Below are 15,236 nucleotides of genomic sequence, written 5' to 3'. Positions count from 1 at the left end.
GAATGTAATCCCAGGACAATGTTAAGCAAATAGCCTACAGTGTTTCCTGTGAAATAGTGAAGGAGGAGGGTATTTCTGTATTCCTGGACTTCTTGGGGTTTCAGAATGGGTTTATATGATTTTTTTTTTTTTTTTTTGGTAGTTTTTATTTATTCTATCAGTCTTTTTAACAAATGTTTATTGCTGCATCCCCCCAGTGTATCATTGTTTTACTGCCCTTGTAGTACTGGAATTTAGTTGAAAGAATAAAACATTTACTTCTAATCTGCTTGTTTTTTTAATGAACAGATAGATGGGTAGTATGTGAATAAAACCAATGTTTTAAATGTGAGCATTTTCCAGGAGTCAAATGAAGTTGATTTTCTGTTATGGTTTAAAAGTCAATCTTTTAATACACCAAATCATCTAAGATTTGAGTGCTATTATAAAAAACTTGAGTTCTGATTCTAAATTACTTCTCCTGTAACTAACTACATTATAGAATATTTGGTACATAATAGATCAGCTTAACAGCTGTTGAGTTTTTTCTCAAAGAGATTAGTAGAATCTGGTTTTTTTTTTTTTTTTTTTAGGGATTTGATATGTGAAAGCATGATTCAGCAAATTTAACTCATTTTCCATACATGGTGGCTTAGGTTTCCTACGAAGAAGGGAATAAAATATGCTTCAGTGAATTTTTTCTTGAATTCTAATAGCATATTTCCACTAATTAAATCAATTATAAATGTACTCGGAAATACTCATTTATAATTGACCTAATTAGTGAAACAAATTATGAACTTTTTTTCTTTTTAACTTGGTGATTATATTTCACCAATTCTTTCTTTAAAACAAACCCCAAAAGTGGTATAGGGCTTTCACAAGATCCCCAGGTAGTTCATATACCTGTTAGTGTTTGAGAAGCATTGGTGTAGTGGATGGTAGCCATAAAAAATTTAACCTGGTTTTAATGATCCTTAGTACCTTAGCACTATTGACATTTTGGGCTGGAAAAATCCTTTTTGTGAGGGGCTCTTCTACTAATGATATTGTTTGATAATTACTGCATTCTATTAGGTCACCTTTCTTTGAGATGAGCACAAATAGGAATCTTTTCCAGTTGGTCAGCCAGGTAGTAGTGAGTACCTCCAGTGCTACCTCTGTTTGTTGAAACATCTCAGTATTCTGTCAATTCCTGGAGCCTTGTTTTTCCCTGTCTTCAGTTTAGCTTGGACTTGCTCGCTAACATTGGTTCTTGATCACATGCTACCTCCTACATATTTGAACATCGACCAAGTCTTTTTGGTGCAGTGACTATGTATATTCCCTCCATCTTCTTTTGATGCTTCCTGCGTCGTTTAATATTTTCCCTGTAGATTTTCGGTATTGCAACTCAAGGCTTGAATTTTTTCTTCAGTTCTTTTAGCTTGAGAATCATGGAGTGTGATCTTCTCATTTGGTTTTCTAGCTCCAGGTCTTTGCACATGTTATTACACTACTTTACTTTCTCTTCTCGAGCCACCCTTTGAAATCTTCTGTTTAGCTCTTTTACTCGTCATTTCTTCTGTTTCGCTTTAGCTACCCAACATTCAAGAGCAACTTTCAGAGTCTCTTCTGACATCTATTTTGGTCTTTTCTTTCCTGTCTTTTTAATGACCTCTTACTTTCTTCACATACGATGCCCTTGATGTCATTCCATAACTTGCCTGATCTTTGATCATTAGTATTCAATGCATCAAATCTATTCTTGAGATAGTCTCTAAATTCAGGTAGAAATACTCAAGGTCATACTTTAGCTCTAGCTCTCGTGGACTTGTTGTGATTTTCTTCCGCTTCAGCTTGAACTTGGAAATGAGCAGTTGATGGTCTGTTCTGCGTTGGGCCCCTGGTCTTGTTCTGATGAATATTGAGCTTTTCCATAGTCTCTTTCCACAGATGTAGTTGATTTGATATCTGTGTATTCTGTCCAGTGAGGTCCACATGTATAGTCTCAGTTTATGTTGGTGGAAAAAAAGGTATTTGCAATGAAGAAGTCATTGGTTTTGCAAAATGCTATCGTGCAATCTCCAGCAGCATTTCTTTCCCAACTACCAGTCCTTCATTGTTTCCAACTTTTGCATTCCAATAACCAGTAAGTATCAATGCATCTTGACTGCATGTTTGATCAATTTCAGACTAAAGAAGTTGGTAAAAATCTTCAATTTCTTCAACTTTGGCCTTAGTGGTTAGTGTGTAAATTTGAATACTAGTTGTATTAGCTGGTCTTCCTCTTAGGTGTATGGATATTACCCTATCACTGACAGCATTTTACTTCAGGGTAGATCTTGAAATGTTCTTTTTGATGGTGAATGCAGTGCCATTCCTCTTTAATTTGTCATTCCTGGCATAGTAGACAGCATGATTTTCTCCTTCAGAATGGCCAGTGGCAGCCCATTTCAGCTCAGTAATGCCTAGGATATCGATATTTATGTGTTCCATTTCATTTTGATGATTTCCAATTCTTTAGATTCATACTTTGTATGTTCCACATTCGAATTATTAGTGGGTGTTTGCAGCTGTTTCTTCTCATTTTGATTCATGCCACATCTTCAAATGAAGGTTCCGAAAAGTTTGACTCCATCATGTCATTATAGTCGACTATGAGAAGGCAGCTCTTCCTCTAGTCATATTTTGAGTGCCTTCCAGCCTGAGGGGCTCATCTTCTGGCACTGTATCAGACAATGCTCAGCTGCTGTTTATAAGTTAGTGGCAATTCCATTCTTGTAGTTCCTCAGCAAAAAAACCTTAGCCCCAAACTCTTCATGGAGCCCTGGTGGCACAGTAGTTAAGAGCTTGGCTGCTAACCACAAGGCTGGCAGTTCCAGTCCACCAGCCCCTCCTTGGAAACCCAATGGGGCAGTTCTACTCTGTCCTCTAGGGTCACTATGAGTTGGAATCGACTCAGTGGCAGTGGGTTTCGTTGTTTTTTCTGAACTCTTCATATCCTTTCTCTAATTTAGGTTCCACCTAAAGTCTCACTCTCTCTACTGCTGTTACTCTAAGACATTGTCATGTCTTGCCTGGATTATTTCACATGTCTCCTAACTGGTCTTTGTTGTCTCATTTCTGTCTCCTTATCCATCCCAGTCTGTCCTCATAGCAGTCATGTCAGTAGCTTTGAGACACACAAAATACGGCAAAATAACTTCAAGTTGAGAGTAATCCTTTATAGAGCTTAGTCTTAGATGGCTTATTCTCTAAGTAAAAGTCAGAAGACCTTACAATGGCCTACCAGTTGCCCTCAGGTCAACTCCTACTTATAATGACCCCATGTGTCAGAGTAGAACTATGCTCCATAGAGTTTTCATTGGCTGATTTTTTTTAGAAGTGGATCACCAGGCCTTTCTTCCAAGGCACCTCTAGGTCGATTCTAACTTCCGCCCTTTTGGTTAGCAACCATGTGTACCACCTAGGGACTCCTGCAACTTTCTCTTGTTAGCTGTCTTCTTATAGGCCCGTGACTGTTGGTGACCTAATGCACAACTGAACAAAATGCCATCTGCACCTGTGTCATCCCCACCCCCTTGATCAGTTGTGGATCAGACCATTGTGATCCATAGGGTTTTTGTTGTCTGATTTTTGGCAAGTTGATTGCCAGGCCTTTCTTCCTAGTCTGCCTTGGTCTGGAAGCTTGCAATCTGTTCAGCATCATAACAACCTGCAAGCCTCCACTCACAGACTGGTTGGCTGCATCTGAGGTGCACTGGCCAAAATTGAACCCAGGTCACTTACATAGAAGGCGAGAATTCTGGCACTGAACCTTTCATCATTTTTTACTCATATGTTACCTCCAAATTTGCAGCCTGACATCCTGGTTCTCTTTACCCTGAAACATATAACTTACCTGTTGTACTCCCTCTGGTAGAATGCAGTAAGGGCAAAGGTCTTTGTTCATGAAGTATCAAAAGTACCTAGAACAGGTACCTGGCACATAGTAGGTGCTCAATAAATTTTTTTTTTTTAAATGAATTTCAAGCCGCACTTCAATTACTTAAGGGTTGTCAAGTTAGTCTTTTACTAAATTTAGTGTACCAGAATACCCATCGTATTTTGACTAAGGTCTTACACTGTATTAAGGCATGGGCACAGAACTGAGCTGACATTTCATAGGTGGACTTGAGGGCTTTTGTCCCAGTAGGGATTGTCACAAATGGGCTTCATGTTTTAATTTTTTAGCTCATTTGAGTATAAATAATGGAAATAGGACAGTATCCTGCTAAGAGAAATCAGAGTGGCTCATACATGAAATATGTACTTTGCATGTTTGCATGAAATTCAACTAAGTGACCAGCAAAGGAAAAAAAAAGTAAACCAGGGTTACTTTACCCATGGAACCTAAATCTATGCCTCAGACAAGTGAACCTGCTGGCCAGCGTGGGGCCTGGTTCCTCTGTACCTCGTAGTGTAAGCATTTTGCTGTATGAGTCCACTGTTTTAAGTTTCTAAACACTGACTTCATCTGGTGCTCATCTCTCTGAAAGCTGGAGAAGCTACATTGTTCGCGTTGTTGGTACTCTATTAAGATGACAGTGGGATATTGGAAAACCTTCCCCATTGCTGACTGCCTCATCTAAATAGGCCATAGAGGGGAAATTCTAAATCATTCACACATTCTTGTCCTAGATTTTACTAAGTGTCTTTAAAAGAAGGGAACTTCATAGTTGAGGGTGCATTTGACTGGAGGGGAATGACTTAGAATATTGATAAATCATGGAATCTGACTTGACACAATACAAATTATTCTTTCTTCTCGTCATCCAATTGGCAGAGGCAGTACTCCATGCCATCATTTAGGGACCCATAGGATGACAGAGCCTGTGCCTTTAACAGGGGCTCCAAGGTGTCAAAACACGTATTTATCTGGCTTCTTATCTCGTAAATTCCTTTATTTCAAGTCGACAGCTATTTGTGCATGTGCTTAAATTCTGCTGAGTAAGGAACCTTGGAATTTTAAACGAAGATGGTAAAATACCTAATCTACCTTAACTAATGCTACTCAAATTGTCTTTCTCAAAGCTCTGTGATTGTTTTGTCAAGTGTCCTAACTCAGACCTAAAGTATTTTATGATTGAAGACAAATAATAAATATTAAATGCTTTCTGAAGATCATGGGTCTCTTGGGATAGCAGACTGCTTAGTACCTGTAACTTATCAGTACCAGGCTATGAGCTCCCTCGGTGAAGAAGCACCCACTGAGCTGGACATTTTTTAGCACAGTGAATAGTAAACCCTTTCTTAAATTTTTCCTGATATAAATAAACTCTGCCGACTCTTAAACGGGCAGACAGAATTAATGCAGCTAGTTTTATATTGTTAGTTGCTGTCAAGTCGATTCTGACTCATGGCGACGTCATGTGTACAGAGTAGGACCACTGCACAGCTTTCAAGGTTGTGACCCTCAGAAGCCGATCGCCAGGCCTTTGTTGGTGCCTCTAGGTGGGTTGGAACTGCCGGCCTTTCAGATGGTAGTAGAGCACTTAACTGTTTGTGCCACCCAGGGACTTCTAGATTTATAATGGCACTCCTGAAGAGTGATATCTTCAAAATGTATGTTTATTAGGAATGTTTCATTTCATTCAAATTATAGGAGAGCAGTGGTCAGGTTTCTAATAGTTTGAGACATTTTCTAAATCTTTTATCTTCATAAAATTAAGACATCTTTAAACTACCAAAAAAAGTACCAAGAGTAAATATAATAATGCCCTATATACCTATCTAAAATTAACAAATATTAACATTTTGCCATATTTGCTTCAGGTTTTATTAAAGGAATAAAAAGTGAATATAGTGAAAGCTCTTCTGTCCCTTCTTTCATCTACAAAGAACTGCTTTCCTAAACTTGGTGTTTCTTTCACATCCAAGTTTTTATACTTTTCTCCATATGTATGAATCCATAAACAATACATGGTATTGTGAGTTTAGATGAGTATTTGTAGGTTAAAAAAAACTCCTGCTATGTTTGCACTACATATTTTTGTGGCAACCTTTTTTTCTACGTATTCATTAACATGTCTTTTTAGTTCATTTACTTCAATTGTTATCTATCCCCCTAATGGCAGATAAAATTAAAATTCCTGCTATTACAAATAATGCTGTGAACATATTTGTACACAAGGATCAAAATGTATGAATTTTTCTCTAGGGCACACTCTTGAAAGAGGAATGGCTAGCCCATAGGGTATAGTATCGTCTGTATTAGGTATGTAACTCTATAAAATGTTGATCAGTTTGCACTCTCTTAACTTCAGATGAGTCCTTCCATTGTTCTCTACAACAGTTTGAAACAGCAGGGACTAGGCAATCAGAATCCAGCAAGTGTTCAGACAGAATTTTCAGTTTTTGGGAAATACTGGAGATAAACAAGCTGCATTTGGTTACAGTCAGGGTCCACTCAATGGCAGCTGTTTTTTAAGTTAAATTTTTTTTCATCCTAACACATTGCTATAGTTGATTCTGACTCATAGCAACCCTATTGGGCAGGGTAGAACTGCCCCATAGGGTTTCCAAGGCTGTCATCTTTACAGAAGCACACTGTCACATCTTTTCTTTGGAGGAGCAGCTGGTGGGTTCAAACCACCGACCTTTCAATTAGCAGCCAAGCTCTTCACCACCACCCCACCAGGGCTCCTTTTTGTCAACCTAATGGGTGTTAAATGGTATCTCAAAATTAATTTGCTTTTTTTTTTCATTACTAATAAGGTTAAGCACTTTTTAAGTTTACTGGTTATGTTTCATTCGTCTGTGTATTTTTTTTTTTTTTTTTTTGGTCATTTTCTTGATGTGTGGTGGTGCTAATTTAAATGTATCCAAATTTAGTTATTAATGGTTTTGTGGTTTTTGGTGTGTGTATGTATATAGATATACATATAAACAAAAACCCTTTTCCAGCCTTGATATTTAAAAAAATATTTTCTTAAAGTTTGCTTTTTCCTGTTAGAACTTTAATCCACATAACTTCTTTTGTATGAGGTGAAACAGGCATACCTCCCTATGGATAGCCGACTGTGCCGCCTTAACTTACTGAAACATTTCTCACAGATGTGTTAATAGATCAGGTTCCCATATATGTTTCTGCATTCTGTTTTGATCAACTGATCTGTCTGTCCCTGCAGCAAAAACCACACTATTTGAATTCTTATAACTTTATAAAAAAGTCATGGTATCTGGTAAGACATATTCTCCCCTTAGCTTTTCTTTAAAATTTGTCTCAATTCTTGTTTATAAGTTTCACGATCTGCAGTCTTATTTGTGGAAAAACCTTGTTGCGGTTTTGATTGGAAATTGCACAATAATTATGGACTTATTTAGGGAGGAATTGACATTCTGTCAATGAGTCTCATCTATCAACATCTATTAGGTCTTTTTCTAGTCTGTAATTTTCTCCTAAAAGGTTTTATAAATCTCTTCAAAGATGACCAGTTTTCATTGAAATTATGTTTGTAAAAATTATAATTTTGAATTGGTAGTTGCTGGCAAGTAGGGCTACTATTGATTTTTATCTTTTGTGATTTCAGAAACTTATTTGTAGATCTTTTTTTTATGTATACAATCTTTGAAAAATGAAATAGATTTCTTGTTTTAATCATACTTAGAAGTATTTAAAATTTTTCAAATGTGTTTAGAACAACAAACGTGTAGTTAAGAAAGCTTTAAAGTCTGAACATACTCTGCCATATTAACATGTTATTGATATCTGCTAATTTTACAATGTGTGTCTTGATTTGATACCCTTAGTGTCCCCCCCCCACCCTTTTGTTACTGACTTCAAATTTAATTGCATTGTGGTCAGAGACTGTAGTATGTATGATACTGATTCTATAGTATTTGCTGAGATTTGCTTTGTGGCTCAGTACATGGTCACAGTACTAAGAATGGGAGATTCTGACATCTGCAATTATCAGTGTGTTCAGTGTGGTTTCAACTAGTACGGCACCAGGTTTTTATGTTAGTTTATTTACTTGTGGTTCTTGCATCATATAGTTTGTAAAGTTTCAGACCTGTTTGTGGCAGAGGCTGGGATTTTGATTTCCTATGGGATCATGAATTTTTATTCTGATACAGAGCCCTGGGAAGAGACAGATTTCCTGCTGCTTCCTTGTGCAGATGGGAGGAATGTTCCTGCTTCTGTATTTAGAGAGGGCAGGTCTTCAACTTAACGCAAGGTGTCTGTCTCAGCCCCTTACCATGTGAGGGTACAGGGGCATTCTGTCCTTACACGGCCAGGTACTTTCTGCCCTTGCTTGCAGTTGAATGTTTCTGGTACCCTGGGATTTCCCTCATTTTTATGGGGGTGGGGGGAAGGGGAGGAGTTATTAATGTTATTTCTGCCCATCACGTTGCCAGAGTTCTAGGATATTCTTTAATCTAAACCCAATATCTCCTTTTATACTCCAGAATTGAGTTTTAATTACATATTTATTTTGTCCTTAAAGACAAACATACACACACAAAACCAAATACCTGCAATTAGATATGTGGCTAGTCCTAGGTTTGCTAACTAAAGCAATTTTACTGGACTTGGATTTTTTCCCCCAGCTATATATTTACAGGAAACCCTGGTGGCGTAGTGGTTAAGAGCTACAGCTGCTAATCAAAGGGTCGGAGTTTGAATCCGCCAGGCGCTCCTTGCAAACTCTGGGGCAGTTCTACTCTGTCCTATAGGGTCCCTATGAGTCGGAATCGACTCGACGGCACCGAGTTTTTTATGTATTTACATAGTAATTTTCATATGTTAGTGAGTAGCCTTAAAGAGAAGTCCCAGAATTCTCTTGGTAGTAAATCATTAAATACTGAACGTTGGGTATCCTTGTTTCATGATGTCTTGATGAGTTCTGGCCATAGAAGAGATCCAGATTCATTTAACTTGGGCCTTATTCTGGAACGTGATTTCTAAAGGAGTTATTGGCTCTAAGACTCCATGATGGGTCATCCTGAAGTAGAACATTTACTGCCTTTAAGCATAAAGCCAGAAAGTTTGTAACCTTTTAAGACTGAAGGAAGTAGGGAAGCAGAGGCGGTCAGAACCTCGTAGTCACCTGGATAAATCTGTAGAATATTCATGTTACTTAACTGTACAACTTAGTAGAGTGAGGAATGCCAATGCAAGAAACTGGGGGAGGAGGAATGAGAACTGCTAAACCAACTGTAAATTTATATTCCCAGTAAAGGAATTTATTATATTTATACAGTACATATGCTCAAGAACAATTCACTCGTAATTTAGTACTAACTTTTTGAAAGTTACAGCAATAATATCACACAGCTTTTAGTTACAACATAAGAGTGTTATCTGTTGGATTCTAAAGTATTCCAGAGATGTTTTGAAATACACCTGTTTGGGGTTAACATATATCTATTTTCTGGTTAAACATAATGTGGGTGATTACACATTTCTCACCAAAATAAACTCCTATAGTGATATGTAAATATGACCAGTCTCCTTTTTCTCTTAAACTAAATGTCATTCTCTTGGCTTCACTCATTTGCCTTTTAGCAACCTCCCCATGTTAGCCTTGCCACATGGTCAGTCTTCTGTTTGGTAGGTTTTATAAATCCTAAAAGTTCTAGTTCAGAAACAGCTCTAATAAACCGAGCACTGAAGACAGTAGCTAAGGAAACTTGCCAGGTTATAATTTTGACAACAGGAGGCTAAAATTAAAATCTCAATGCTAAGATATTAGTTGGTAAACTGAAGTAGACAGTTCAAGTATATACTCCTAAAATAAGCTCTAACCCTTACTGGAAAGCATTAAATGTCATCAGAATCTACTGGCAGTAAGACATGAATGAAAATGTGGTCAGCACTTACCTGAATCTAACTTTTTCACACAATATAAAATAATCCCCTCTCCCCCGACTTCTAAAAGTACATTAATACCCTTAAAGAATTAGAGAATTTAATACTGATGGTTTCATTTTGGATGAATTTTTTAAAACCTATACTTTGAAATATGATCTTGATACAAATTTTGAACCTAATATTTAGGTTTGGCGTTATTTTAGATTAAACTCAGAACATCTAGAAACTTGAATTATTCTGGACAGGTATGGTTAATATCAACAAGTAATAAGGTTGTCTGGAGCATATCTTTACAAATCTTTAATGTAGATCCAGAGAGTCTATAAACTTTATCCTATGTATATTTGGATATTGTACAACTGGTTTTAAAAGGATACTGGATAATTTCATTCATTTCTTCTGAGACTGTAGAACCTGCATTCGTTTCAGCAGCTGTCACAACTGTTGCAAACGCCTTTTGAAGGGACAAAACAGAAAAAATAAATATCTGTACAGCAGCCCAACATCTTTTACTGCGCTTCCTTTGATGATTGTACAGTTAAGGCCAGGTCAGGCACTGCTTTGGCTGGTGGCAGGCACTTTTTTCCATTACACCAAATTTCAGATACTCAAAATTAAGTGATAACCACGTTAAACCAATTACACATTAAGAGATAATGTCATTGTTTCTGAATAATCTTATGTTTCAAAGAACCAAAACATCTACAAAAAAAAAAAAAAACCCCAAGAAACAAAGCTTGATAAAGTCAAAAGTCAAACGGAGCTCTGCATCCTCCATAAACCTCCCTTGCCCCAGGAAAATGCCTTTTTTTTTTTTTTTTTTTTTTTGAAGCAGCTAATAATGTGTATTCTTAAATGGTGACGAGACATCTGTCAAATAGGGCCTTCAACAGAGTTTAATCTTTGTTATACTCTGAGGAGGGAAAGAATTTTTTAAAGACTAACAACAGTTGTCCAGTGTCTTGCCAAATATTTCTTGTACGTCTTGATTGCTAATAATCTGTTGTGAAGGCATTCCAATATACGTTTTTTTCTTCTTCCAACAGAGGAAAATGCTAGTTGATACTGTACTTCTTTATTTTATGGAATAACACATAACGAACCCAAATTGTTTAGCTTTTGCTTAACGTTCACTATTGGGTTAGATCATATACTTATTTTGACCTGGCATGAACTCAGAACTGGCTTGGTGGAAGGGTCAGAGGGCAGGAATGGGAGTTGATCAGTTAGCACTATTTCTTGAGGGACTTTTGAAGTATGAGGTGATTTATAATTTCCAAGCAAAATACACGACTTTAAAAAAAATAAAAGGTGAGTTCCAAAGTACCAAAAGCATAAGAACATTCCAAGAAAGCTGTCAGGGAGTTAAGACAAATACACAGCTTGGTATTTTCCCTTTGACCTACCTCTGACCAGTCCACAAGGTTGATTAGCCTGCTACACTCTAGGTGCAGTTTATATGCTATGCAGATATCTGGTGCGATATTTGGAATGCAGCCTTCTTCACTCTTCAGAGCTTCGTTCTGAAAATAAGAGTAAACTAAAGATGACTACTTTTTAGAAACAAAATCGACACGAATGAACACCCTAACCTAAATTTAATTATTAAATGGAATCTTTTGGTTTCTATATGTCCTGTTTAATGAGTTGCATTTACTCTTCACCAGTTAGCTAATTCTTGTTTAGGATTAGGTCTTGATCCTAATCCCTCTAGCTCCTAGTCACTAGAATATTTCCAGGATCAGAAGACGTATTTTTTATTTTAACTATGAATTGTTAATTTCTGAGACCCAAATGCATTTCTGATTATCCTAAAAAATTTATGGAATTCTTGGTGAATTTTCAATAAAAAGACATTTCCAACATTTGTAATTACTAGTCATCCCTGCTAGTGCTGCACTGGTATTTACTAATACAATATAGTAATTCTAGCAATTACTATATTGTATTAGTAAATACCAGTGCAGCACTAGCAGGGATGACTATCTCAAAGAAAAGACTGTCAACACTGTAAATCCTAAACCCTACTTAAACCATTAGTGTTTTTTTACCCTATTTAAAATCCATGATTCTTACTGAGAAAAGCTCACCCCCACTTTATATTCTAATATATCCTCCCACAGACTGCCAAAATCAAATGTACCAGTAGAAAAACATCTCATGAACTACCACTAGGCCAAGAAGAGTTCTTAGTTTTTTTTGTTGTTATTATTCAAGCTCCTCACCACCACCACCATTGAAAGCCACTGCTTTCTGTCTCAGTAGTCTTGCAATACTTTGCATGTATCTTTGCCATTTTGCAAAAGGAAATCAGTCGTACATTGGCATGCTTCTCATAGATTTTATGTAGTCACTTTCTAAGTATCTTCTGTGGCAAAATTTCAAGATGCTTAATTGAGTTGATAATGCTTCCCAAATTATTTCATGTTTACCTATAATATACCTTTCCCAAAACAAAACAAATCTGTTACCATCAAGCCAACTCTGACTCGTAGCAACCCTACAGGACAGGGGAGAACTGCCCCACAGGGTTTCCATTGGTTAGCTGCCTGAGCTCTTAACCCCCTTACAAAAATGCTTAATGTGATCACTTAAGCTGGTTATGAGAAAGCTAGTGTTTAAAACTCTGAACTGTCTTGAGCAGGAATTATCTGTTTAAAGAACTTCTGGGAATTGGTAAGTGTATACGGACTTTACGCAAGTAGCAAGTGGCTCTGCTGCAGTGCATTCCCCTGGAGTTTTAGCCTGATGGATAGCTGGCCATCTTCTACACTTAGCTCTGCAGATACTTTCAGAACAGATCTTTCTTTGTTTTAAAATACAAGATGAAATCCCAAAGTATTTTTTCTGCCAGAAAAACACATCTGTATCATTAAGTAAGCTGCTTAGGCCATACTGTTTGACCCATTATCTGCTGTTATGTCTAGGAAACATTTCCTCTCTATTTTCCTAAGAGTAGTAACATTATATTCCAAAGGCTTAGCGTCTATGATCTGGTTTTATCACACGAAGGGCACACATGGTCAAAAGTAGGCAGCATCAAGTAGAAGTCCCTCCTAAAGTCTAAAGGATTTTAAAAATACATGAAAGAGGTATAACCCTGAGCTGCCAGACTTCTGCTCATTAAATTAGAACTGTAAACTTACAGCATTTTGTGACAATGAAGCCTGCAGCCTGAAGTAAACTGTCAGAGAAATTAATCTCTTTCTTACCTTGAGGTAATAGTAAGGATTGTTGAGAGCAGTGTGGAGGGCGATTCTCGGAGCAGCATTTAAGTGCTCTCGGAGGGTGTGGGCAGCACTGAAGTATACCACCTCATGCAGAGGCTGTGTCTCAGGAGGCAGAAGGTATTCTCTGGAACAGCCAAAGTCAGATGGCAGCTGTTAGATATGCATAGGTTTATTTTCAACATACCATTTTTGTCAACCCTCTGCGGAGGATGAAGCAATTTATCTAAAAAGCAAAATCAGTAAAACCAAAAACACACACAAATGAAACAAAACCCAAATATTAAATCCAGTGCAGGTTAGCTCACAATTGCACTTATATAATTTTTTATTGTGGTAAAATGTATATAACAAGATCACTGCCATTTCAACCATTTTAATGTGTACAATTCAGTGACGTTAATTACATTCACCGTGTTGTGCAACTATCACCAATATCCATTTCCAATTTTTTTTTTCATCACCCTTAACAGAAACTCAGAGCCTCTTAAAGTGGTAACTCCCTGCCATACAATATTATAACAACTCCTCCAGACTCTAAAGTACAAGACAACCTTTAGGAACAAATGTGCATTATATTTCTGCCCCATATCTTTAAGGTAGAATTAAAGTATTAATGAATACTGTCTCAGGAATTAATGAATTTAAAGTAAATACTTAGAAAACTGGAAACACTAGTGGCATAGTGGTTAAGTGCTACAGCTGCTACCCAAAAGGTTGGCAGTTCAAATCCACCAGGCGCTCCTGTCCAATCAGGTAGCTGTAAGTCGGAATTGACTGGACGGCAACGGGTTTTGGTTTATTTAGAAAATTGCATTATCTACATTCTCTATCATAGCAAACATTTAAACTCATGGCAGTGGCATCAGGCCTTGACCTAAGAGTTTAGGACATTAATTTTTGGATCACAAAACATGTTTTAATTGATATCTCTCATGGAAATAATACCTCAAAAGCTTTTTATATGTTACAATTATTTTTTACTTTAGAAGGCAGCAAATGTTAAATGTTGGTTTTAGAGTATTGAAAAATAAGTGAATTGTTCAATAAAATTTCAGTCATTAAAAAAAAAAAACAATTTGGCATTCTTATTTTCTACCTATGAACTAGATGAAAAACCAGTTAATGAAATCTGAACAATAAGGCATTAATAAGTTCACTGTGAGTACATAATGAACCCACCAGCTGGTGTGTGCCACAACAGTGACATCTCTCTCAGAACTGGAGGGGGCAAAATGGAAAGGAGATGCTTTAGTGCACACAACCTCAATGTAGCTAACACATCCCTTCATAAAGAAAGTGCTGGGGTTTTTAGTCCAGTCTCAGGCTTTAAGTATTTTGGCCACATGACAAATTTGTGTCAGCTCCTTTTCCCACCAATGTGGCAGAACAAGGCAGCTACCTTGGCCCAGCCACTGGAGGAATTATAGCCTTCTTCCAGGTGTTCTGGCTTTCCTCACTCCTTTTGGAGAGGATGGAAACCCTGGTGGTGTAGTGATTAAGTGCTACGGCTGCTAACCAAAAGGTCGGCAGTTTGTATCCACCAGGCACTCCTTGGAAACTCTATAAGGCAGTTCTACTCTATCCTGTTGGGGTTGCTATGAGTTTGAATCAACTGGATGGCAACAAGCATTTTTCTTCTTTTTTTGGTTGGGAGAGGCTACCACTGCCTAGAAAATCTCCCTACCCTTGGTCTGCCCTGCTGTGCTCCATAGCTTGGAGGAAGAGAAAAGTGAAGAGGGTATTTACTACGTATACTCCTCACCATCTCCCTCCTCCCCATCTCAAGAGCTCCTGGTCCTGTGCTCATTCCAGTTCTAGACTCACTCTTCCTCCAGAGTGAATGAGAATAAAACCCACTTGCCAAGAGTGTATGATTTTGACTTGGCCCTCACTAAGCACCTGCATGCTGTGTAAGTACTGCTAACATCTTAATTACTCAGGATTGGGTTAACTTAGCTGTGGCCTCAGGAATGATTTCTGTGATGCTGAATGGCCTCCCTAGGTGGCTGTCTACCAACATGCAGTTATTCCCCAATTGTCAGTCATGCCTATCACAAAGACCTTGTTGAAGTTCCTGTTTTGTGTAAGGACTGGAAACTGAACAAGTTTATCAGATCATCGAAGAGTTTCAGAAACTCAAAAAAATTATTGTCTCACATACGTGCTATTCTCCCTTTTAAACATCTTTA

General features: G+C 37.5%; 1 protein-coding gene across 7 annotated transcripts in view; it reads right to left on the bottom strand.

The window, feature by feature from the left end:
- Positions 1-89: 89 nt before the first annotated feature.
- The window catches only part of ORC3 (origin recognition complex subunit 3), a 93,699-nt gene continuing 78,552 nt past the window's right edge, over positions 90-15,236 (bottom strand). For all 7 annotated transcript variants that reach the window (XM_023543936.2, XM_023543945.2, XM_023543941.2 and 4 more), the window contains 4 exons: positions 13,030-13,171; positions 11,224-11,340; positions 10,195-10,271; positions 90-9,613 (listed from right to left, as the gene is read on the bottom strand). In XM_023543936.2, coding sequence (XP_023399704.1) covers positions 9,508-9,613; positions 10,195-10,271; positions 11,224-11,340; positions 13,030-13,171 — 442 coding nt within the window. In that variant the 3' untranslated portion in view covers positions 90-9,507. The remainder of the gene's footprint in view (positions 9,614-10,194; positions 10,272-11,223; positions 11,341-13,029; positions 13,172-15,236) is intronic.

This window comes from Loxodonta africana, chromosome 1 (assembly GCF_030014295.1).
Source record: "Loxodonta africana isolate mLoxAfr1 chromosome 1, mLoxAfr1.hap2, whole genome shotgun sequence".
NCBI classification, from domain to species: domain Eukaryota; kingdom Metazoa; phylum Chordata; class Mammalia; order Proboscidea; family Elephantidae; genus Loxodonta; species Loxodonta africana.
The sequence above is the reverse complement of the archived record's forward strand: the minus strand, read 5'-3'. Positions and strand labels throughout refer to the sequence as shown.